The sequence below is a fragment of the Diabrotica virgifera genome, chromosome 4 (genome assembly GCF_917563875.1).
Source record: "Diabrotica virgifera virgifera chromosome 4, PGI_DIABVI_V3a".
Taxonomy (NCBI): domain Eukaryota; kingdom Metazoa; phylum Arthropoda; class Insecta; order Coleoptera; family Chrysomelidae; genus Diabrotica; species Diabrotica virgifera.
Genome location: NC_065446.1, coordinates 204,125,341 through 204,153,006, shown reverse-complemented (window position 1 = coordinate 204,153,006; position 27,666 = coordinate 204,125,341). Strand labels below are relative to the sequence as shown.

Below are 27,666 nucleotides of genomic sequence, written 5' to 3'. Positions count from 1 at the left end.
TCAATTCTGTCACTAATTAATTTTTTGATATAGGAATTTCTCTTAATCTATGTAAAACATGCTATGGTAGGCTGTTATGGTATGTTGTATAGGATGGGATGACGAATTATGAATAGTTCTGTCAGCATGGGTAGGTTTATGAAATACAGAGAATTCATGTTTGTTTTCAAGTGTCATCACTTTTAAATCTAAATAAAATATGTAATCTTCCTAAAATGTAATATAAAAATTTTTATAATAGTAAAAAGTAAATTAGAAGAAATATATTTAAAAAAACTACTTACAAAGTTTATTTCCAATCCATATCAATACGGCGTAAAATAATTTCTTCTTTTGAACTCCTTTAAGCTACCTGGAAAATCGTCCTTGTAGAAATAAAAAGCTAATAAAGAATATATTTTCCTGAATTAGAGAAAACTTAAGAAAATATAAAGTGCAAACCTAATTTAGTACACGCCGAATGCTCAAAAACATTCCTAAAACTTTAACTTCTTTAAACATTGCAAACTTTAAGAATTTTTGATTTTTACTATAAGTATATAAAAATGTTGTATTTAATTATTGCATTTTATTTTATTTTTTCAAACCGTTTAACCGAATTCTTTTTAAAAATAAATAATTTGTAGTATGTAGAATCTATTAAGAAAATTATACAGTAAGTTCTAAAAAAGACTACTTTCATTGAAAAAGTAGGGATACGTTCCGTAGTTTTCTAAAATCACATAAAATGGTGGACGTTTGTCCACCAAAAATTTATGGGTTTGATTTTTTTTGTGTTTTTGTCCATTGGGCCAAATAAAATCTTAAAGAAGAAAATTAATTTAATTAAAAACGCAGACTAACGTTATTGAGATTGCAAAAACGTCTTCTAATGGAATATAAAATTTTACGACACTTAATTAAATGTTTCAATCCGGAAATCAAAATGTGCTGTTTATTATACTGCAACTTGAAGTCAGCTACATTTAAACTCTTAAATACTTAAACATTTAAATTTAATTTCAAAACAATCACAAGTTATATCTTTCAATGCGAAACTCAGATTGATATAATAGCTACATACTACATAATGTCACAAGGGGAATACCCGAATTGCAAACCCTCAGATTACTAACATCTGGATGGGAATAGGTAATATTAATTTCTACTATTTGTTAATAATAGAAATTTTTTGATGAAATACAAACCGCAAAACTTCAAAATCGCATTAAAATACTCCGCATAAAAAGAGACCTTACTGTATATAATTTCTGTGAATTTCCTTGTTTGGAAATAGTACTTTAAAATGTCAAGTTATTGTACGGATGATATTTTCAATTACATACTTATTTAAAGAATATAGAAGTTAAAGAATACAGGAATCCCTAATAAACTGAATGAAACCAGTGAATTATAATTCGTTACCATTTTTGAAATATTGGATTTGAAATCTTAATACCCAAATGCTAATACATTTTCTTTTTTTAATAACTATAGTTAACTATAGATTTTTATTTGTCATTTTTTACGAAAATTATTTTAAAACATTGAGAAATAAGGACGGCAAAAATTAAAAAAAAAAATTAAATTTATAAATTAAGTTGCCTGCTAACAGAACAAATTAAAACCGAAGTAATTAGGCCACCTATGTGACTAGATCATTTAAAAAAAAGGAGTATTTTTTTAATTCGCTGAATGTACATAGAATTAGAATAAAGTGTAAAAAATACAGAGACACAAATAAGCAGAAGCAGTTTAAATGGCCTCCAAATTATAGATAAATTACATAGTAAGAATCAGTAAGGCTAGATGTAAGAGAAGGTAAATGCGTGGCCTAAGTGTCCTCTATTTGCTTTCTCCGATTTTCGTCGTCTCTGTGATTATATATTGTAAAATCCGGAGATACGGGATGCAGCCAGAAAGCAGTTTAATAACGAAAAGTCTTAGATTTAAAATATTTTTTATTTCAATTATTCTAATTGTTTAAAAAGTAGTAAACTTTGTATCTATCTTTTGTTGCATCTGCTCTCTAATATTTTATCTTCTATATCCGCGGGCACCAAATATTGTTAAATGATGGGAAGTATTGCAAGAAAACTAAATTCGGTAAATGCTTTAAATTAGGACGCCAGTCTACAATATTTTATGCTGAAGTATGTACACTAATATTTACCGACAGTCAGGTGGCTAATATTGATAATAAAAAGACTCACTTGCCAAAACAAAACTGGTAAAAAAATGTAACGTTATTAATAAACTGGCACGTACAATGGATGCAATGCGTCCAGAGGAAGAACTAGCAGAGTCGCTGGCAAAGTGAGACAGGAAAAAGGTCTTACGATCAAGTACCAGAAACAATTAGTCTCTAGTCTCATCAAAGAGAAGAAGAAAATTTGAGAAAATTTTGATTTTTAATGGGTGTTCCATTTTAATTGTCACACAGAGTATAGTAAACATTTATATGTTGGTATAAAACCAAACAGATATACTAGCAATACATGATTCCAATAGGACCTATAATTAGGTATGGCTCACTAGTACTCGTATAGCGGTTTAACTGCCAACAAGAGACTACCAGAAACAAGCTGAATAAGCAACATGCTTAATCACAATAGGAGCGATCTCGACTACCCCAAGTATCTCTATGGAGGTCATATTTTTTAAATTCAACACAGGCTCAACACATTAAAATATTATACAGTGATGAGCGCGCTAATAACCAGCAAAATAGCACAAAAGATGGGAAACGTGTATTAAGTTGTGAGATAAAAAGAAATGAAACTAGTCGAGTTGAGAAATTTAGCGATATTAACCATTAAATTTATATTATATTGATTGTTTCCCACCTTTACACGTATCAGAGAAGTATGTCAATTAAAACTGTAACTGTGACAGTAGTAGTTTCCAAATTCATGCGATACGTCTAAAGGTGGAAAACAATCAATATAATGTAAATTTATAGGTTAATGTCGCTAAATTTCCCAACTCGATTAGTTTCATTTCTCTTTATCTCACAACTTACGGCCGGTTTCACAAGGTAAAGTTAACTTGTGGTTAAGAGTTAACCTCAAAATTACCCCAAAATATGCGTTTCAGTTTCATAATCGTTACCCTTCTGGGTATACCCATAAGGGTAACCCACTCCAAACTCTGGTTAAAAATTCTGTGAGTTAACCATACTTCGCCGTTGACCTGAAACTAAAACGCATATTTTGACGTAACTTCTGGTTATCTCTTAACCACAAGTTAACTTTACTTTGTGAAATCGGCCGTTAATACGTTTTCCATCTTTTGTGCTATTTTACCGGTTATTAGCTCGCCTATCACTGTATATCAATTACAGTTCTAAGACTTCGCAAAAGTGTCACCAAAGGCTATAATAAACTTTGTTAAAAAGGCAGGGCTTAAAGGACAACTTTAACGTAGGGATAAGGATAAGTCACAACAAACCTCTTAAACCCAGTGAAAGGTTGGCTAAGCGCCAACTAATATTGAAACTAACCTAACCTAGCATATATGTTGGTAACCTTTATCGATGAGGAAAAGATATTTTTACGTCATATCAAATAATTTATAATAATTAACGAAATCAGTGCCAAGAATATATTTAAAAAAGTCTGAAAACCATTTTAAACTCTTCTATTTTTATACTTGTATTAAAATATTAATGCTTATCAAAATATTGAAAGAACGTTAGACTAAATCAAAATACGAGAGAAAAAAAATTATATATGAACTACGCTTAACATTCGGTTAAGCGCTAAACGGTTTTCAATTTTTTTAACTAGTTTTCTGAAAAATAATTTTCCTAAATTGTTTTTATTACTTAAAAGATTGTTATTATCACGTGCGTAGAAAGATTTCGGACAACCCTCATCAGCAATATATTTAAACAAATTAAGCACTATATTGCCCACGGGTATTTATTACCTCCAATATGACACGACATATAGGTATCTACCTAAGTCGAGATTTTTTAACCTATTAGATACATTGAAGATTGTGGCATCTTTGGAGGTGGCATTAAATATATATGTTATAGACTCCGCTACTTTGAGAATAGTGATAGTAGTAGATGCAGAATTCCCAATGTGCCCTTTATTAAAGAAACCTTGATTTAGGCAGATAAAACACTTTAGATGGATTGCACACATAGAGACCAAAATATTCTTCACTTTTATCGAACTGTAAAAGAAAGCATATTTATTAATACACATACACAAACTAAAAAATCTTAAGACATGTACTGTACAATATAACTATATGTAAGTAAGTGTGTAAGTATAAGTAATATAAGTATAATTTCTAGAGTAAAAATGCTAAGTAATGATTTGATCAATCTGTGTTTTGCAAACCTCTTTCTTCCTGAGAAACCTTAAGACATTTTGATTTTTGACAAATTTTAAATGTAAGCACTTAACATTTATTATTCTAGGAAGTATCCTGCCATTATACATCGCACAGCAGATTAGTTTTCGAAGTAATATTTACCACAGTCAAATCAATCGTCATCAATCGTATCTGTAAAACAAAATAATTTTAAAACAAAATATATTTTAAAAATGTCCCGCATAGATACTGAAACATATTTTTAACCTTATTTACATATATATGTTAATTTTAAGCACCTAAAGTTATCTACATAAAAATTACAAAATGTGACTAATAACCTTATAGTTAATCTAGCACGGAAATATAGTTTTTGGGATTGTATCGAGGAAATTGTCAATAAATTATAATAAGTCTAATACTATCAAAAATAAGCCCATTTTGCCATAATAATAAAATATATGACTTTAAATTTTAAAGAAAAAACATTTAGATTAAAAGGTGGTTAATTTTTCCCGTAAATATTAATAATATGTGCTGACAACAAATTATTATTTAGTTCTAAATTCTTTAGTTCTTAAATTGTATAAATCTTTACTCTAGACTTTCTCTTATTTTAAATATAGTGCAGTCACTGAAGGTTTTCACCTCCGATTTCGTTGAACCTCCATCGATTTTCATGAAAATTGGTGAGTAATTAGAGAATACCTCAAGGAACAAAGGTGACATGATGCCAACTTGCGCTTTTACCCTGGGGGTGGATGCCACCCCTTCTCGGGGGTGAAAATTATTTTATTAAAAATAATACCGTAAGTTCATAGAGGGACAAATTATAAGCAAAATTTGTTATATAAAGTTATTAAAATAAATCAACACTTTTTGAGTTATTAAAGACCAAAGATTTTATTTTTTACAAAAAACTATAAGCTTTTACAAAAAAGTTATTATTACTGAAATTAAAGATAATAAAAAATTGAATACATTCCTCGTATAAAGAACGAATGTAATGTTAGTTCAAAGTGAGTTATTGGCAACTGAATGTGTATTTTTTTTTCGACGAGTACTCAAATCTAAGTATTCAAGCTTAAATAACGGGAAAACGATGCAATGTATAAAATATTTCTGCAAAACATTTGTCAAAGTACTTTGGAATACCAATTAAATGAGCTTAAGAACAAGGTAATAGCGTCAAAATTAAGCAAGTTATAATGAAAATAAAAGAACTGTTTCGAATTTTTTCGGAAAAAGTGAAAAATAAAACAGACGTCATTTCCACAAAAATTAAAATTTATAGTAATACTTACAAGAACTTCTTTATATTAGCATAAGTAATGTTTTCGATAATATTGACCGGTTTAGAATGCATATTTTTGAAAAAAGGGTATAATTTAAAAAATCATAATTTTTAAAATTATTGTAATTCTCATATTCTTTTGATAATAACTCAAAAAATACTCAATATACGAAAAAAATTATATACAGTATGTCCCTGTAAGTTGTATCCATATGGAAAACATTTTTATTATTAATTTTACGAAAAAAAGTTATTCTTCATAAAAAGCTCTGCATCGTCCAAAACCTAAGATTCAACCATCAGATTTAAAATAGTTTATGAATGTTATACGAAGTATGTCAAAAAATTTGAATTTCACTCAAAAATAAAGTAGCTTTATTTTTCACAATATTGAAAATTGCTATTATGAAAAGTTGTTTGGAATTAAAAACTATAATCTAATATGTATTTACATCCTTCTAATTAAAAAAAAAACAATTTTTTACAATTTTACGAAAAAAAGTGATTCTTAATAAAAAGTTCTAGATAGTCTAAAACCTAAAATACAACCATCTTATATCAAATTTTATCAATTTTATACGAGGTATGTCAAAAAAGATAAATTTAGATCAAAAGTAAAGTACCTTTATAGTTCAGAATATTTCAATTAAAAGGATGTAATTACATACTTAAACATAGTTTTTAAATAACTTTTCATAATAACAATTTTCGGTATTGTGAAAAATAAACGTATTTTACTCTTGAGCGAAATTCATATTTTTTGACATACCTCGTATAAAATTGATAAAATTTGACATATGATGGTTGTATTTTAGGGTTTAGACCATGCAGAACTTTTCATTAAGAATAACTTTTTTTCGTTAAATTAATAATAAAAGAGTTATCTGAATTGAAATAACTGAAAATAATGGTAGTTATCCAAAATTTTTCAAAAAAATAATTTTTTAATTAGAAGGATGTAATTGCATGCTAGAACATATTTTTTAATTCCAAACAACTTTTCATAATAGCAAATTTCAATATTGTGAGAAATAAAGCTACTTTACTCTTGAGTGAAATTCAAACTTTTTGACATACCTCGTATAATATTCAAAAAATTTGATATTTGATAGTTAAATCTTAGGTTTTGGACCATGCAGAGCTTTTTATGAAGAATAACTTTTTTTCGTAAACTAATAAAAAAGTTTTCCATATGGATACAACTTACAGGGACATACTGTATAACCAATTAGTATATAACCAATACAATTAGTATATAATTAATATATAACCATTTTAGTTTTTTCTGTGCCAAATATTTTACCTGTTTTACTATTTCTACAGGGTAAAAAATAACCGAGATAGAAACATTTAAATCTTAAATTTTGCTGTGGGAACCATGCAACCGGGGTCATTTAACATTTCATTTTTTTAAAAAGTGAAGGGTTTAGAAGATTAGCTTTAAGGAGCTTAAATAGCACTTGGAATTAACTTTCAAACAGTTTTTAGAATAACCTGATATCGTAAACACGAACGGAGTTATTAAAAAAAAAACAATAACATTTTTTGGAAACATTTTTAAAAGATAAATTTTGAAAAAATTTTGGAGCATGAATTTTAACGCTATTAACTATGTTCGGGAGTCATTTGATAGATATTTTTAAGTACTTTGACAAATGTTTAATAAGTTTATGTTATAAAATGCATCAATTTCCCGTTATTTCAGCTTGAATACTTAGAGTTTTTTACTCGCCGAAAAAAATATACATTCAATTACCTATAACTCACTTTTAGTTAAAACTAAAAGGTATGCGTAGTAAGGAATTTATTTCATTTTTTATTAGCTTTAATTTTGATAATAATAACCTTTTTGTAAAAACTTACACTTTTTGAGTTATTGATGAAAAATTGGTTAAAAACATGCATTTTTCTCAAGAAAAATTAAAATCTTTGATCTTTAATAACTCAAAAAGGTTTGATTTATTTTAATACCTTTATATAACAAATTTTGCTTGAAATTTGTCCCTCTATCGAATTATGGAGTTATTTTTAATAAAATAATTTTCACCCCCGAGAAGGGGTGGCATCCAGCCACAGAGTAAAAGCGCAAGTTGGCACAATATCACCTTTGTTCCTTGAGATATCCTTTAACCACTCACCAACTTTCATGCAAATCGATAAAGGTTCAACGAAATCGGAGGTAATAGCTCATATCCACCTTCAGTGACTCCACTAATATTTTTAAGCTAAATAATAACTTCTTCCTCTATAATATTTTGCTATAATGCCTGTCGTTTGTTTTACTTTTATAAACAAATGACTTTATATAGCCCCCTTTTATAAAAGGAGAAAATCTAGGTTATTTTGGCTCGAATAGGTACTACATCCCTGTTATTGCATCTGTAATAGTAGGTAAATTTTCTCATAAATAATTATTGTCGAAAATCTATTGACTAAAGTCCCATATGAACTGTCGAATATCCGAAACAACATAAATAACACACTCACAGAAACATGACAGAATTAAGTGCTACATAGCTATATAAATTCAACATACAGATACAAAGTTTAGAATAAAAGCTGCCAGAACTAGAAGAAAAAATTAAAAAAATAAAGTGGACAGTGATAGGACTGACAAGAGTATAACAACAAAGAAAGCAAAGGAGATGAAAATCAAGTAGCATCTAGAGTACGCTTACTTTTTAATAAAACAGTGACGTCCAGGATGACACGGTATAAGGCTATATTAAGAGCTAAGTTCTAAGAAGCAAACAGCATCGTGGATAGTTATCAGCCTCGTGAACAGGCAGGATTAGACCGGAGAATTTAGCACTAAAAACATCCAAATAAATCGATTTTTAAATACAGCACGTAGAGATTTGCAACTTTTGCATTCTGTTCAGGATGACGTCAGAAAAAAGTCTACTATTCAAAAATGGATGGAAATGCATAATTTCACTTTAAAGTGCACAAACTGCATCCAAAAGTGCATAAACATGTCAAAATCAGTATAACAATCCAAACGCCATCAGAACTGACCCCCCGGATCACCTGGAGCCTAAGGTCAATGCAAGGGACGTCATCTTCTGGAGTTTGGAGGGGTTTCGGCATTAAATTGATGCAAATGGATTACTCGGGGGTTTTTGAGGTTGCTAAAATATGCAATCAGAACAGACCCCGGAGTTCCTGGTGCCCAGGGCCACTGCAATGGACGTCACCTGATGCAATTGATGCAAATGAATTACTGGAGGGTACTTTGGGGTCGCTAAATACGAATATGCCATCAGAACTGACTCCCAGTACACGTGGTGTAGAAGGTCAATGAAAGGGGCGTCATCTTCTGGAGTTTCGAGGGTCCTCGGTACTACGTTGAGGCAAACGGATTACTCTTAGGTTTTTAGGGTTGCTGAACACGAATCCGCCATCAGAACAGACACCGGAGCACCTGGTGCCTAAGGCACGTTATCTACTGGAGTTTTGAGAGTTTTCGGTACTAGATTGATGCAAATGGATTATTGTTGGGCTTTTGGGGTTACTGAACATAAATACGTTATCAGATCCGACCCACGGAGCACATAATGCCTACAGCACGTCATCTTATAGAGTTTTGAGGGGTTTCGGCATTAAATTGATGCAAACGGATTACTCATGGCTTTTTGGGGTTGCGGAAGGTTAATATGCCATTAAAGCCGACCCACGGTGCACCTGGTGCCTAAAGAGCTGGTCATATTCTCGAGTTTCACGAAGTTTCAGCATTAAATTGATGCAAACGGATTACTCATGGCTTTTTGGGGTTGCGGAAGGTTAATATGCCATTAAAGCCGACCCACGGTGCACCTGGTGCCTAAAGAGCTGGTCATATTCTCGAGTTTCACGAAGTTTCAGCATTAAATTGATGCAAACAGATTACTCATGGCTTTTTGAGGTTGCTGAACACAATTACACCATCAGAACAGACACCGGAGCAGCTGGTACCTAAGGCATATCAATTTTCGGGGCAAATTTCGAAAAATTTTGGTACTAAATTGTTGCAAACGAATTGCTCATGGGTTTTTGGGTTTAATAAACATGAATATGCAATCAGAACCGACCCCCAGAGTTTCTAGTGGCCCAAGTAACTGCTATGCACGTCATGTTTTGGAATTTCGAGGAGTTCCGACACTAAATTGGTATACACCGAGTACTCAGAGGTTTTCTGAGTCGCTGTTCAAAGGAAACGTTCCATTTGTAATTTTTTTTTTGCTATTTGTAGATTTTTTATTAAAATAACTATGTTAGGCTCAATTTCTTTAATTATTTATAAATATAAACTTATTTATATCTGGCAATGTTTCTCCTTTATTCATTTTAGATCGATTTACAATTTTCTATTTTGATAGTGTTATTCATCGTGGTGACCAGATTCTCCAGAGTCTTTCATATAAGTCATATTCGTGTTCAGCAACCTCAAAAATACAAGAGTAATCCGTTTGCATCAATTTAGTACAGAAACCTCTCGTAACTCAAGAAGATGATGTCCCTTGCAGTGACCTTGGGCACCAGGTGTTGTGGAGGTCGATTTTGATTGCGCATTCGTGTTTAGCGGCCTCAAAACCCTCGAGTAGTCCATTTGCATCAATTTAATGCCAAAAAACATCGAAACTCCAAAAGACGGCGTGCCTTAGTAGTAACCCTGGGCACCAGGTATTCCGGAGGAAAATTCTGGTGGGATATTCGTGTTTAGCGACTCCAAAAACTCATGCGTAATCCATTTGCATCAATTTAATGCCGAAACCTCTCGAAATTCCAGAAGATTACGTTCCTTGCAGTAACCTTGGGCACCAGGTGATCTGTGGGTCGGTTCTGATGACGTATTGGTGTCCAGTGACCCCAAAAACTCCCCGAATAACAAAATTTGTACTCAGTATACTCATTTTGACATATTTATCAATTTGTGAACGCATTTTATGCAATTTAAAGTGAAATCATGCATTTCCGCCCATTTTTGGATAGTAGACTTATTTTCTTGCGTCATCCTGAACATAATGCACAAAACTGCAAGTCTCTATGTGCTGTATTTAAAAATCGATTTATTTTGTGCTAAATGCCCTCGTCTAGATTTAGAAAAGTTTATAGCACCATAGATCATACAGAAGTAACAAGAACAGTAATCGAAAACACAAACGAATATAGTAGGCATAACATCTGGACAGCTATTGTTAATTACGAGAAGACGTTTGACTCTACTGCAATTCTAGTAAAATGTGACAGAAAGTTTTGGCTGAAATAGAAGTCTCGCATCATGTGATACTGCTATCAGCAATGCTGCTTGCTACTGCTAATTACAAGCCTATACAATAAACATTATGCCAGAGTGGGGGTAAATTGAAAACTAGATAGAAATGCCGTGTTTAACGTAAGCTGATTATGTGGTGTTCTACGAGGACATGTTCTGAAAGTGCTATGTCAGGATTACGAACGATAATATTTGTATAACACTATAATAAAAATACATAAAATTATCGATACATTTCAAGTTTTATAAACTACGTTTTAAAACTTTGTAGTAAAGTTTAAGAATATATATTACAGAACGCAAACATCCATAAAACTAAACTACCATCTCTAATAGTGTTTAACATCAAAAAAGTTAGGCAAGCATTTGAGTAATCAGAGTAACATCGTAAAACTGTACGACTCCCGAAATTTCTTTACTTTCCGTTCTATAAATACCCAGGCTGATCTGTAAGAAAGAGTAAGGAGGAATAAAATTCGAATGTTTTATTTTACTGAAGGTTTTATGTTTTGCATGTTTCCAGTAAGATATTTATAAAATCTTAGAAGTATTTTTATTTTTAACGATCAATAAGAAATATGACTGCAATTTGATAAGAAGCCAAAAGGAGCTTCAATAAAAATCTTGTATAAATAAATCGATCTCGATTTTATAAATATAGTCCCAAAATCAAAGATAAATATTAGTGAATCTGACATTCCGAACCCGAGCATTTATTTGCTTTTTTAGTTACTGTTACTTTTTGTTTAAAATGTAGTACCTAGTCCATTTATTTATGCATATCTTTTTTTTCAAAAATATGCAAATATTTATTATATTATCAATCAGTACATAGTTATAATAAATAAATGCTGCATTCAGTTATACAGTGATAAACTACAAAAATATTAATAATTAATTTTCTTCTTAGCCGTTAACCTGATGCAGATATCGTGATATCATGAAACTATTAGCTGATTTTTTCAATGTTCCTTAATTTCTCTCAGTCCATTCAAGTCCCGTCAAGTTCTTTTCATGTCGGGATAGTTTCATGAGGTTTTTTCATGGTTTTTCCTCGTGATTTACTATGGAATCACAAACACGAGAATTTTACTGCCACCATTGCATGTGGTTGTCTTTTTAAAGATAAATCAAATGCTATTATGCTTTTTGTGACGGATATTCTTAGGTTAAAGTTGATGTCATGTAATCGAATGAACTATCTTTCAATAAAGTCGTCCCAGGAACGCAAATCTTAAATCTTGGCAATATAATTTTAAAGTCTTCTACTTTAAAATGTATAATATAGGTCTTAATTGCAGATATTAATGAGTCAGATTAAATTAAATTATTAGAAGAGATAACGACGTCCGAAGTGGAAGTCGAAACGTTAATAAAATTATTTTTCTACTTAAATTGTGGCGTATTTTCCAATGAGAATAGTAAATTACATAAATGTCACAAAGAAATAGCTTCAGAAATTATTTAGTAATCTTTGATAATCATTGATTCATCATCATCATTCTGTTTGCCTTATCCCTATGCGGGGCCGGCTTCCCTAATTGCATGTCTCCACACAATTCTATCCTAGGTCATATCAATGTCAATCCCTTTTACCAACATGTCCTGCCTTATCGTCTCCACCCAGGTCTTCTTTGGTCTTCCTCTCCTACTTCTTCCAGGAATCTGCACTTCAGCTATTCTTCGTATTGGGTGATTAATGTCTCGACGTTGAACATGACCAAACCGTCTTAACCTATGCTCTCTCATTTTGGCATCAATTGGTGCCACACCTAGACTTCCCCTAATATACTCATTTTTAATTTTATCCTTCTTTGTCACCCCACTCATCGATCTAAACATTCTCATTTCCGCCACATGCATTCGTTGTTCCTCTTTCTTCTTCACTGCCCAACATTCAGTTCCGTACATCATAGCCGGTCTTATGGCTGTTAATTTTCCCTTCAGCTTCATTGGAACTTTTCTGTCACACAACACACCACTCGCTTCTTTCCACTTCATCCATCCAGCCCTAATTCTACTGCATGCATGTCCATCTACTTCTCCATTACTCTGTAATACCGATCCCAGGTACTTAAAACTATTGCTTTTTACAATCAGTTCACCATCCAAAGGTACCATTTTATTTGTAGTAACTCCATCTTTAAATCAACATTCCAAATACTCTGTTTTTGTCCTACTAAGTTTTAAACCTTTTTCCTCCAGAGCTTGCCTCCACTGTTCCAGTTTTTCTTCTAAGTCTCTTTCACTATTTCCTACTAACACGACATCATCAGCATACATTAAGCACCATGGAAAGTTGCCCTGTAATTACGCTGTTATCTGGTCCAAAACTAATGAGAATAAATACGGACTAAGCACAGAGCCTTGGTGCAATCCTATTTTCACATGAAATTTATTAGGCTCTCCCACACCTATCCTAACACTAGTCGTTACTCCCTCATACATATCCGTCACAATCTGTACATATCACCACGGACTCATTTTTTATTGAGTGCCCACCACAGAATCTCTCGAGGAACTCTATCATATGCTTTCTCAAGATCAATGAATACCATATGCGCGTTTTTTTCTTTACTCCTGTATTTTTCCATCAACTGCCTTATAATGAAAATTGCATCTGTTGTTGATCTGCCCTGCATAAAGCCAAATTAATTCTCGGATATTTCGGTCTCTTCACGTATCCGCCTATCAATTACTCTTTCCCATATTTTCATGGTGTGGCTAAGCAGTTTTTTAAAGCCCTGTAGTTTGTACATTGTTGTATATCTCCCTTGTTTTTGTAAACAGGTACCAGTATACTGCTTCTCCATTCGTCTGACATTTGTCCAACTTCCATAATTCTATTAAATAGACCTGCTAGCCACCTTGTTCCTGTCTCTCCCAATGCTCTCCATACTTCCCCAGGAATATCATCTGGTCCTATCGCTTTTCCTTTCTTTATTTTTTGAAGCGCTTGAGCCACTTCCTCGTTTGTTATTTTGGTGACCATTGCTGGTACTGTCTCCGTTGACTCTACAGGCTGTCTCTCAAATTCTTTAATAAGCTGTCAAGTTAATAAGCTAAATTTAATAAGCTGTCTAAGTACTTTCTCCATCTCTTTTTGACATCCCTTTCGTGAACTAGTATTTTATTATTTTCATCTCGGATACATCTAATCTGATTAAAATCTTTTGCTTTCTTTGCTCTCTGTTTGGCTATTTTATATATCTTCGTTTCGCCTTCCCTGGTATTAAGTTGATCGTATAGGTTTGAATACGCTTCTGCTTTGGCTTTTCCTACTGCTACTTTCGCTTCCTTTTTCGCCACCACATAGTTTTGAAGATCTATATCGGATCTGGTTTCTTGCCATTTTTATATAATTGTCTCTTCTCTTTTATTTTTCCTTGTACTTCGTTTGACCACCAATAAGTCTCTTTATCCTCAAACTTTTTTCTTGACGTTTTCCCAAGTATTTCAATAGCAGTCTCTCTAATACTACTGGCCATTTTTCTCCAAATTGAATTAGGGCTTTCTTTCATGTTCCAACATATTTTTTCTACTATTCTTCTCCTGAAAAGACCTTCTTTCTCATCTTTTAGCAGCCACCACTTGATTTTTTGTGGTCCTCTCCGATATTTTTGTTTAGTTTCGCTTTTTACTTCGATGTCCAGAACAAGCAGCTTATTTTGTTGGCTTACTGTCTCACTAACTATTACCTTGCAATCCTCGCATTCACGTATGTCTTCTTTCTTTATCATGTAGTAGTCTATTTGGGATTGATGTTGTCCACTTTTGTAGGTAATAAGTTGAGTTTCTCTATTTTTAAAGAATGTGTTAACAATCGCCATATCCAATGCTGTTGCTAATTCAAGAATGTCATCTCCAGCTTCATTTCTAGTTCCAAAGCCTAATCCCCCATATATTGCTTCGTATCCTGCCTTGGCTTGGCCCACATGTGCATTGAAATTACCTCCTATTATAACTTTCTCCTCTGACGGAATATCACTCAGGACGTCCGTCCTGAGAGTCCGTCTTGATAATCATTGATTATCTATGTTTATACCTTGAGTTCTCTATATAGAGCTTTACTTTACTTTACTTTTTAGGTTCCTGACGATGAGCTTGTTCTTGTATTCCATTTCATCGCATATAGCGTTGATATGTCTATTTTTATTTTTTTACCTCCATATTTTATTTGTCTATTTTGTTCTGCGGTCCGCTGAATTCTATCTGTGAGCGTTTTCCTACTAGCTCTATCGTTTCATCTGTCATCCAGTTTTGCATGTCTGTAATTTTTCTTTGGAATTCGCTGAATCTAATGCATTGAAAATTCATTGTTTTGTGTCAGTCTAACTGTTTCTGGATTTCCTGTACTTGAGTCCTGCTACTTTTTAGAGCCTAGTGTACTTTGTTTAGGTCTTTAGATACTTTTCTGGTTGGGTTTTTTGTTTTTGCGATTCTGTGAAACTTTGTTTTGAATTCTGCTCTTAGTTGACATTTGCCCTAACACTAGTTTTTACTTACTCATAATGGCCATATACTCACCGGGAACTCATTTTATATTAAGTGCCCACTGTATAATATCTCGGAGTCCATATCATATGCTTTAAAAAGACCAGTAAACACTATATAACCGTTTGTTTTGTTACTCCTGTATTTTTCTATCAGTTGCCTACGATGAAAATTGCATGCTCTGTGGATCATCCTTGTACAAATCCAAACTTATTTTCGAAAAATTCAGTTACCTTACGTATCCGTCAATCAATTAATCTATCCAATAGTCTCATAATATGACCAAGTAGCTTTATAACTATATAGTTTGTGTACTGTTTCTCACTGCAAGCATCTCTGTTTTTGTACAGCGATTCTAAGATACCGCTGCGCTGCTCGATTTTTGCTCCACTTCCATAACTTTTCAGCTAACCTGTTCCTGTTTCTTCTAACTCTGTCCACATTTGTCTATGGATTTTATCTGGTTGGTGATTGGTTATGGCTTTCTTTATTTTCTTTTTAGTTCTGGAGCTATATCTCTTATTTTGGTCACCATTGCAGTAATTGGTTTCGTTAATAATTCTACAGGTTTTCTGCCAAATGCTTATTAAAATTTAGTCTAGCTAGATTATTATTTACTTCTCAGATGCATCTAACATGATTATATTCTCTTTTATAGCTTTTAACTTTTAATTTAATTTGTTATTTTGCTTGGGCTATTTTATATATCTTCCATTCGCGGTTACTGGTATTCAGTTCATCGTATAGATTTTTATGTGCCTCTGTGAAGCTACTTTCATTGCTTTCTTGGTCACCTTTTAAATGCCAAGATTTCTGTCAAACTTATTGTTTTGTCACTATTTATTATCCAGTTGTCTCTTCTCTTTTTATTTTTCTTTGACTTTATTTGATTTTCACCTATGGACATTTTTGAAATTTATTAGTAAATTGTGTATGTAACAGCATTAATAATACTGACATGAAATAATGATATGTACGAGTTAGGTAAAATGAATATGGGTATTATAAAATATTCATACTATCTCGGTAAATTCAAATCACAGTTAGAACCGAGTAATTGGAACGCTAGATAACAATATGATTGACATCATTAAAATATCATGATAACTTCATCATTTCCTGCTATAATAGCTAATAATTATATAAAAATTGAACAAATATCGATAACTTTATTGCAAACTTCAATTAAAACTCCAAATGAGGTTCTCTATGCATCTATAACTAACTTACCTTAACGCCGATGCTGAAATTATTAATAAAATATAACGAAAACTAAATCTAAAATACAGGGTCGGCCAATGAAAACAGTCCACCTTGATATTTGGCGGTATTTATTAGATTTTAAGAAAATGAGGAAACTGGTCAATTTTTGTTTTATTGGGGACACATTTTTACGATACATACATCTGTCATGTGTCAACCCCCTCCCTTCCACTTCCCCAACACCATGTTTTTAAATAAGGAATATACCATGAGCGGGACATCATTAGAAAGGCATTTACATGGGGTATTCAGACATATTGATTTTCCACGTTTTTTTTTCGATATTTGCACCGTCTTTGCAAAAAATCTTAATTCAATTAAAGTACAACACCTCTTAAAAATGAAATGCAACGCCTATGTTTTGCTAATTCTTTTCTGTCACATCAAAAGTGAATTATACTTATAATGTAAGTATACAATATCAGTGAACAAATACTGCAAAAGCAATAAATAATTATTGTAATGTAACGAAAATTAAGTAAGTTAGAAATTATGAGACATTAAGGGCCGGTTGTTCGAACGCTAATAAAAAATGGAACCAACTTGATCATTATCAAATATTTAATTACTGTCACCAACTGTCAATGTCAACTTTGTTTGGGTTGCTGAAAACACATTTGAATACAATTATGAAATTTATTAATCAACTGTGTCAATAATTGTTATGTTAATTAATAATTTATTACATCCAACTGATTGACGTACGAATGAGGGGTGTTGTTATTTGATGGTTGTTAAGGGGACTTAATTATAATCAACTTCTTGATTAGCGTTCGAACAACCGGTTCTAAATAATTTACTTAAATTAATATCGAGTTAATTAATTACATGCTCAAAATGGTGTCCATGACGGAAAAAATGACATATTAGCAAACCGTAGGTGTTTCATTTCATTTTTAAGAGGTGACTTTTTTACAAAGACGGTGAAATATCGAAAAAAAAAAATCGTGGACCATCATTATCTCTGAATACTCCATGTAAATGCCTTTATAATGATGTGCCGCACATGATATATTCCCTATTTAAAAACAAGGGGTTTGTACAGTTGAAGCGAGGGGGTTGACAAATGACAGATGTATGTGTCGTAAAAATGTGTTCCCATTAGAACAAAAGTCGACCTGTTTCCTCATTGCCTTAAAATCTGATAAATACTGCCAAATATCGAGGTGGACTGTTTTCATTGGCCCACCCTGTATATGTATAATATAATACTTAAATCTAAATACTTAAAAAACTATTCTTATAATTATTAGTCACATTTTTTTTTGTTTAGTAGACTACAAGTGATGCCTGGAGGGTGTGGAAAATGGTGTTGGAGAGGGTGTGCGGGAAGGTATAGCAACTGTCCCTTTCATCTAAGGGCAGCGGTTTACAAAAGAGACTCGGATAACCAACAGATCGAACAGTTTTTTTGAATAGTGGTGGTACTTCTATAAAATAGTGGTGGGTTTAAGTATATACTTCAAGTACTTTTGTATACAAAGGTGTTTTCTATACAACATTTTTTGTAGTGCTGTTAGTTTATTATTATGTACCTTCAAAATATAAGGATTCAACAAAACAAAAGTTAGACAAGGCGGAAACGGCGGGTTCGTTGGGAAAAATATTCCCATGAGATATTTTTGCATAATCACATTCGTGAGACATCCCAGAATAAGGATCAAGAAGTCGCCCACGTGAAAAGTGGGCCAATTTTTTTTTAACAATTTTTTTTAATCAAATTGCAAAAATCAATATTTTTGGCCCGGACTATTTTTTTTAGGTTTTTTGGACCATTCTGGATAAAAAACTCTCTTATAATTTTTCTCTAAAGTTGATATTTTTCGAGCTATAAGCAATTTAAAATTTGAAAAACGCGAAAATGGCCATATTTAAGACTTAATAACTCGGTTAAAAATTATTTTTATGACAGTCAGAAAGTGACTAAATCAAAGTTTAAAGTCGCCACTACATGATCCTGAAGAAATCTGTGTCATTAATTTACTACTAAGCTGTTATTTTTAATTAATAAAAAAGAGTGGTTAGATCATATTGACGCCGCTGTAAATGTGAGTGCGAGTAAGATGCACAATTGGACTGTTGGAATGGCTTCTCTCTCGCACTCAGAATTTACAGCGGCCGCACACGTGCATGGCGCGTATTATTATTACTTAAAAATAACAGCTTTGTAATAAAATAATGACAAAAATTTCTTCAGGATCTTGTAGGGGTGGCTTTAAACTTTGATTTAGTCTTATATTGACTTTCATAATAATAACTTTTAACCCAGTTACTAAGCCTTGAAAATCGCAATTTTTCATTTTTTTCAATTTTAAATTGCTTATAAGTCGAAAACGATCAACTTTAGAGAAAAATTATAAGAGACCTTTTTTGTCCAGAATGGTCCAAAAAATTAAAGAAAAAATTGTTCGGGCCAAAAATATTGATTCTTGCAATTTGATTAAAAAAAAACTGTTAAAAAAAAATTGACCCACTTTTCACGTGGGCGACTTCTTGAACCTTATTCTGGGATATCTCACGAATGTGATTATGCAAAAAAATCTCATGGGAATATTTTTCCCTTCGAACCCGCCGTTTTCGCCTTGTCTAAGTAGTAATAATAAAATATCTCATCAAAGTAATTATTATCTAATGATGCATTCAAAATAAAAATACAAAAACATTAGATATACCTATAGTCCAGTCAATAAGAGTAAAATACGGAGTAACTATCATAATTTTCGGAGTCTGCACCTACAAATTTGCACCAAAATTTGGACATAGGTTATACTTACTCTCAACTTCAACGTTGACCGTGTGCCGTAGGGACTTTTACCCTGGGGGTTGATGCTACCCCTTCTTAAGGTAAAATTTCTTTCATTAAAAATAAAACTGCGAATGAATACAGTGCCTAATTTTAAGCAACTTTGGTCCTACACAATTTTTGTGAAAGTCGATACTTTTCAAGCTATGTAATCGGAATTGAAAATGTCAATTCTTTAACAAAACAAAACATTTTTCAAACGGTTTTTTGGGAATTAAAAAATATGTATTTTATTAAAAAAAAATTATTGTTTCAAGCAATGTAGCTTACAAAAACAAAGATAATGGGGGATTTATGGTGTCTGTAGGCCCTGAAGTTGGTTCTTCCTCATCAAATGCCAAAATTGAAAGTTTCAACTCGAAGTATGAAGAAACCCAGGCATTTTACTTGGAAATCGCGCAGAAATATTTTTTGTAGTGTTTAAAAAAATGTTTATTTTTATTTTTATAAAAGTTTCTAGCACCAATCCTAAGGGAGTTGTATTTAAAAATAAGATTAGTTTGTATTTTTTTTTCAGCGACAAAAACGTGAAAACCACCCTTAATTACCATCCTACTTAAAAATACTCATTACCCCTTCACTGATATTCTAGAAGTTTTATTGGTTGAAAATGCTTAGTTTTGAAAAAAAAATTGAGTTTGATATGAGAGGAGAATATTGTATTTTTACAAAAAATTTCAAATAAATAAAAAACTACATACCGTACTACATACAGAACTACATATAGAAAAGCAAGATTTACAGGTCCTGCAAAATTTTAAGTGTCTCGAATAGTTTTTGATTTATTTGAAAAAAAATGGAATTTTTTGTAAAAATACAAAAATCCTCCTCTCAATTCAAACTCAATTTTTTTTCAAAACTAAGCATTTTAAACCTGCCAAACTTCTGGACCATATTACGAGGACAGTAATAAAGTGAATTCTAAAGGGGTAACATTTTTTTTTAATTAGGATGATAATTTAGGACTGATTTTCCCTTTAATCGCTGAAAAAAAAACGGACCAACCTTATTCTTCCATTAATTGGTGCTAAAGAACTTCATAAAAAATGAAACAAACATTTTTTCAAGCACTACAAAAAAGATTCTATGAGTTTTTCACGAAAAATGCATTGTTTTCTTCATATTTCGTGTTGAAACTTCCAATTTTGGCATTTGACGAAGAAGATCCAACTTTCAATAAGCTATTTGTCCGTTTGTCTTAAGGCTAAAGACACCATAAACCCACTAGTCTTTTTCATTTTTTATAAATTACATTTTTTATTAAAATGTTTTTCGTTAATATAATACATACATTTTGAGTAATCTAAAAACTGCCTTTAAAAGTGCTTTTTTTTGTTAAAAAATTGACATTTTCAAATGCGAATAACTCAAAAACTATTCAGTTTTAGAAAAAAATGTATAGAATAAAAGTTGCTTAAAATTGATTAGTACATTGATTCTCGGTATCATTTTTAATAATATCCCAGAGAAGTGTTGGAAAAGTTTGGTGCAACTCGGTGCAGGCTCAGGAAATTATGCGAATATTGGTAATTGACTGGATTAATACTCGTTAGAACTGAAAATATAGCCCAGTCGCGATAGCATTTTACCTTGCATTACGAGCTGCCCCAAATTTAATTTTTTTAATCTTTATTAGGGGTCAATTGTAGTATAAATTTAAAATCTCGACTGAATTTTACCGTTGCGTTAGCCGCCATCTTGATTTTAAACGAGAACGGTTTTTGCTCAATATCTCCGGCACTTTCAACCTTTCGACAAAAAGTGTAGAAACTGAAATTGTTGAAAATGCGATTTTCTATAATTTAGTTTATTATAATTTATTTCGTGCGGTCGATATTTTCCGAGTTATGGGGGGAAAATAGTGACAGTTAGAGCATAATTATTGATTTATTGAATTATCTCGTTTATTATTAGTTTTACAACAAATTTGAACCTATACAAAAATGAAGAGAATTAAATTTGATACAATTTTGATCTGTTTAATTTTTTGGATAAAATCAATATTTAAGCTAGTATGTATGCGGTAAAGGTGCGAGCGTAAGACCTGATTGATTTTATAGCAATTGTTTTTGTTTAATATCTCCGCCATTTTCAACTTTTCGACAAAAAGTGTAAGGACTGAAATTATTGCAATTACGATTTACTACAATTTTTCGAGAGAACCAGGGTCAATTTTTCGAGAGATATTCCCCAAAACAGGGTCCAAATTTAAAAAAAATTGTTGAAATATTAAAATAAGTTAGCTGACATGAAACTTAATTATAGACAGACAAATTTAACCAATAAAAACCGCTAGTTAATAAAATTAAGTGAACTTAATGCATATGAGATATTATTTATGTCTTTTATGTACTTAGTTTGGTTGGTGTTTCATTGGAAGTTTCAAAAATTGTATAAAATATAATTATGTTTATTTTTGTTTTTGTACAACTATGTCGTAAAGTTAGTAATAAATGAGACAATTCAATAATTATACTTCCCCTCCCCTTCCACCATTTTCCCCCTTATCTCGGAGAATGTTGATCGCATAAAAAAATTGTGGAAAAGAAATGTAGGAAATTGCGTTTCCAACAATTTTAGTTCCTACCGTTTTTGTCGAAAAGTTGAAAATGGCGGAGATATTAAGCAACAACGGTTCTCCTTTAAAATCAATATGGCGGCTAATGCAACCGCAGAATTCAGTCGAGATTTTAAATTTACACAACTATTAATCTTCCCTAAAGGATAGAATTATAAAATTTGGGGCAGCTCGGAAACAAGATTCAATTCAGTAATTATGCTCCCCCCACCACTTTTTACTATTTTCCCAATTAACTCGGAAAATATCAACCGCATGAAAACAATTGTTAAAAAAAATTGTAGGAAACATATTTGGAACAATTTTAGATGAAAATGGCGTAGATATTGAACAAAAACAATTGCTACAAAATCAATCAGGTCTTACGCTCGCGCCATTACCGCATACGTACTACCTTAAATATTAACTTTAGCCAAAAAATGAAAGAAATCAAAATTATGTAGAATTTAATTCTCTCTATTTTTCTATAAGAACATTTTTGTCGTAAAACTAATAATAAACGAGATAATTCAATAATTATGCTCTAACTCTCAGTATTTTCCGCCATAACTCGGAAAATATCGACGGCACGAAAAATTTGTAACAAAAGAAATGATAGAAAATCATAGTTTCAACAATTTTGGTTGTTATACTTTTTGTCGAAAAGTTGAAAATGGCGGAGCTATTGAGCAAAAACGGTTCTCGTTTAAAATCAAGATGGCGGCTAACGCAACGGCGGAATTCAGTTGAGATTTTAAATTTACACTACTATTAATCCTCCCTAAAGATTAGAAAAATAAAATTTGGGGCAGCTCCTAATGCAAGGTTAGGCCTGTTATTCGTCTAACCCGACTGGACTAATAATGTCAATTTAAAACACCAGTCACTTTTTAAGAACTAGATTAAATTAATAATTTTATATATAAATAAGACTGGATCTTTTAGTTAATAAATAATTACATATATTGAATATTAAAATGAAAGACTGTTAATATTTCATTTTGTTTCAGAGGTAGACCATCATCCTCTTACGTACTTTCACTCTTTTGAGCTCTTTAGAGAGGTCTAAGATCTGCACTGAACTAAAAAGAAAATTAATGTTTTAGATAGATAATATTTAGTCTAGGCGCCAAATAGAGGTCACCGTGTCCTTTTCAATTCTGATGGACAAACTCAACGGTTTCTTATGAATTTTTGGTTGCTGATTAAAAGTTGCAAAAAATTGTTATAAACAATTTAATTGTTTATAAATTGTTTATAAGGCTCTGGCTCGTAGACTAAAAGAGCTAAAAAAGAATATTTTAAATAAAATTTGCTCGTTAAAAAAAACGAAGAAAAAAACGTTTACTAAACTTAAATCCAACAATCAGAACTAAAGATATTGAAAAAATTAATGCACAATGCAAATTGCAAATTGCAAAATAAGTATTTTTCGAAGCCTTACCGATCGTAACTCGGCTTCTGTGCATGAAAATGAGCCTTAGAAGGTGTTATTTTTAAAGTTTTATTAACAAGATTCCAAACAGAGTTTGTTGAATTACTTGATCTTTATTTGTTTTAAAGTTATACCCATTTGAAGTAATAATTTTCTTTAAAAAATTGCACATTAATTTGTTTATAAGGGTTTCAAGCAAATTTAAGCTATAAAAAATTATACTTTAATTAACAATAATGATAGAAGAACTCAAAAGGAATATTTTGAGCTTACGAAAATGTTTGTAAGTTTATTTTTGGCCAAGATATCAATATTTTAAAAGTGCGCTCTGAGGCGCAAGATCGGCTCACCGCGTAAAGGTTCACGCGCTAACTTCTCGATGCAAATTATAATTTCTATGTATAGACACGTTATCTTAATTTTTCATTTCTAAAGGTACTGTACCTCGTATCACCTTTCGCTCTATTTACTTTGTCTTCTATTTTTTGTACTAAATGAGAAAAAAAAAACATTAAAAACTAATATTTCAGAAACAGAACTAAAAAATAAGTTGATATTATTTATCAATACTATTTTTACAAACTTTTTGTTTCATGAATCTGAATCGAGATATACAGGGAATCTCAGTTTTTTTATCTCACAATAAAACACTGAAAAACGTTTGTTTTTCTATACTTCCACAAAATTTATTACAACTATGTTATTACTACAGCTGTTTCGGCAAAGTGCCTTTCTCAAGTGATATATTTTACAATGTGTTTGCCTTTTTAAGTCTTTAACTGAAGAGGTTGAGGAGTGGGGAGCTGTTTGTCTCGAGTTGGTCATTCAGAATTATATCTGTATTTTTCAATTTATTAATTTCCATTGATTCTAAAAGTGATAGCTTAAGGCCTTTATTTTGAATATGTAGAATTTGAAACTCTTCATTGAAAGAATGATTATGATCTAGAAGGTGAAGTGCGTATGTAGAAGTGTCTGTTTTTCTATTGTTGAAAGCCCTTTTGTGTTCTGCTATCGGTTTGTCAAAAGTTCTGCCAGTTTGACCGATGTAAGTTTTCGGACAGTCACCACAAGTTAGTTTGTACACACCACTCTGTAGTTGCTTTGTCTTTCGGCTTTTATTGTTTTTAATATGTTTGCTTAAGCAACTACAGAGTGGTGTGTACAAACTAACTTGTGGTGACTGTTCGAAAACTTACATCGGTCAAACTGGCAGAACTTTTGACAAACGGATAGCAGAACACAAAATGGCTTTCAACAATAGAAAAACAGACACTTCTACATACGCACTTCACCTTCTAGATCATAATCATTCTTTCAATGAAGAGTTTCAAATTCTACATATTCAAAATAAAGGCCTTAAGCTATCACTTTTAGAATCAATGGAAATTAATAAATTGAAAAATACAGATATAATTCTGAATGACCAACTCGAGAAAAACAGCTCCCCACTCCTCAACCTCTTCAGTTAAAGACTTAAAAAGGCAAACACATTGTAAAATATATCACTTGAGAAAGGCACTTTGCCGAAACAGCAGTAGTAATACCATAGTTGTCATAAATTTTGTGGAAGTATAGAAAAACAAGCGTTTTTCAGTGTTTTATTGTGAGATAAAATGAACTTCCATCAAGTAACGGTCGAATCCATCAATCAGTTTTTTTACATCTGCATAAGTTCTTTTTAGCAATTTTTACAATTACATGGTGGTACTAAGTATGTTCTTGTATGCAGTAAAACTAAAACTCTCTGGGGTTTCAGAGTCTAATTATCTATATGATATAGATATAATATATATCATATAGATATCCAGTGGATAGTGGATAGTATCCATATAAAGTGGATCTAGTTCTTTTGCAGCATCATCAAGGCACGTCAATTGTGTGTATGCCGCCAGAACATAAATGCTCGTTTTATACGCAATGATGATGCTGCAAAATAACTCGATCTATTTTTATATGGATATCACATTTTGGCTCATTTGCATGCGTAGAAACTGAGTTACGATCGATAAAGCGTCGAAAAATACATGACTGTGAGCCGATGTTGCGCCTCATAGCGCGCCATTAAAATATCGATATCTTAACAAAAAATAAATTTACGAACATTTTCTTAAGCTCAAATTATTCCTTTTGAGCTCTTTTATCATTATTGTTAATTAAAGTATAAATGTTTATAGCTCAAATTTACATGAAACCCTTATAAACAAATTAATGTACAATTTTTTTAAGAAAATTATAACTTCAAACGGGTATAAATTTAAAACAAATGAAGATAAAATAATTAACAAACTTTGTTTGGAAGCCTATCAATGAAGCTTTAAAATGAGACCTTCTAAGGCTCATTTGCATGCGTAGAAGCCCAGTTACAATCGATGAAGCTTCGAAAAATACTTATTTTGCAATTTTCAATTTGCATTGTGCACTAATTTTAAAATATCTTGAGTTCTAATTGTTGGATTTAAGTTTGATAAACGTTTTCTTCTTCGTTTTTTATTAACGAACAAATTTTATTTGAAACATTATTTTTTATATCTTTTAGTTTATGAGCCAGAGCCTTATAAACAATTTATAAACAATTAAATTGTTTATAACAATTTTTTAACCACTCAGATCGAAATCCAACCTCGAAATTCGTAATCAGCAGCAAAAAATTCATAAGAAACCGTTGAGTTTGTCCATCAGAATTGAAAAGGACACGGTGACCTCTCTGGCGCCTAGACTAATTATGTAATTGTATAATTTAAAACGCTATACAGTACTGTTGATCTGTTGATACCTCCAGAATCAAGTGCCGTGTACTTACGTCCGGTGAGGGGGTGCATCAAAGTTGGGTGCGTGTTGGCGGCGTTAGCAGCTTGCTGTTTGGGTTTGCTAACCTTCGTATTACTTTTAGCAAACTCCAGTCGGATGGTCTGTGGCATGTCGGGGTCAAACCTTACGCCCTGCTGCAAAATTGCCCACAAAAAAGTGTGACTCGGTGTGATTCGATACATGATATTAGATCAGATCATGCAGACAAATTTGATGTCTAGAAAATCTTGGATATCATTTTTTCCAACAGAAACTTACGGTACACAAACGGTAACAAATATAAAATAATTGCAATAGGGCTGTTCATCGTTGCTCATTGGTTTCGAACACTTGACATAAATGACTTACAATACATATACGTCATATTGGTATAGTCCGTTCGCTAAACTCAGACTCAACTGGCTAGTGATTTAAGCTAGTAATTTTGCCAATTTGATAAAATTGCCAAAAAAATAATTACTAAATAGTTAATAATTACTAAATATTTAGTAATTTTGCAAATTTTGTCAAAATTGGCAAAAAACAAAAAAGTTACGTACTAAAATCATTAGCCATTTGCGTCTGAGTTTAGCGTACCGACTATATATATAATTGGGATATACCAGTGGCGTAAGACGTATATATAAGACGTATATAAGTTTGGTAAAGAATGGGCCATAGCTTAACCTTAGATTCCTGAAGTTAAAATAGGTCGATTTAAGCTAAGTGACCTTAGTACAAAAGTTGATAATAACCGAAATACAGGGTGTCAACGTTAAACTTTTATTTTTTTTATTCTTGAGTATTTCCTGACAGGCATGGGATAACAACACGAAATTTGGTAAGTGGGGGTTTTTTGGGATGAGAAATCTAAATTCGCCACCAAAAATGATGTATTACCCAGAGGGCGCCAGATACGTCTCTCAGTGTATTTAATACGTTCAGTTTTTTTATCCCCCACTCTACAGACTTTTTGAATAAAAATTTTTATTCTCTTAATGTTTTTACTTAAGAAAGGTATACTATATTCATCTCGCTAAACCCAACACTTTTCGAGATAAACGCATTTTAAATCTGCGATACAACATATTTTTGTGCATAATATCATTGTAGTTAGACCCGAAAAATAAACTTGAAACCATAATAATTGTGCCAGTTCTCATATTTATGTCATTGTATCGCAAATTCCATTTGAAGAAATTTGGGATACATTTTTGTAAATTTTTATGGTTTTAAGTTATTTTTCGGGTGTAACTACAATGATAATACGCAAACAATTATGTTGCCTCGCAGATTTGAAATGCGTTTATCTCAAAAATGGTTGAGTTTAACGAGATGAATGTAGTATACCTTTTTTAAGTAAAAATATTAAGAGAATAAAAGTTTTGATTCAAGAAGTATGTAGAGTGGGTAATAAAAAAAAGAATGTGTGTGTACTTTTTACGCACGTAAGAAGATATTCTTCTAT

The 27,666-nt window shown here is 31.8% G+C and overlaps 1 protein-coding gene across 1 annotated transcript in view; it reads right to left on the bottom strand.

The window, feature by feature from the left end:
* The window catches only part of LOC114346012 (protein couch potato), a 408,847-nt gene that overhangs the window by 123,247 nt on the left and 257,934 nt on the right, over window positions 1-27,666 (bottom strand). The window contains exon 5 of the mRNA XM_050649860.1: window positions 26,212-26,353. Within this exon, the coding sequence (XP_050505817.1) occupies window positions 26,212-26,353 (142 nt within the window). The remainder of the gene's footprint in view (window positions 1-26,211; window positions 26,354-27,666) is intronic.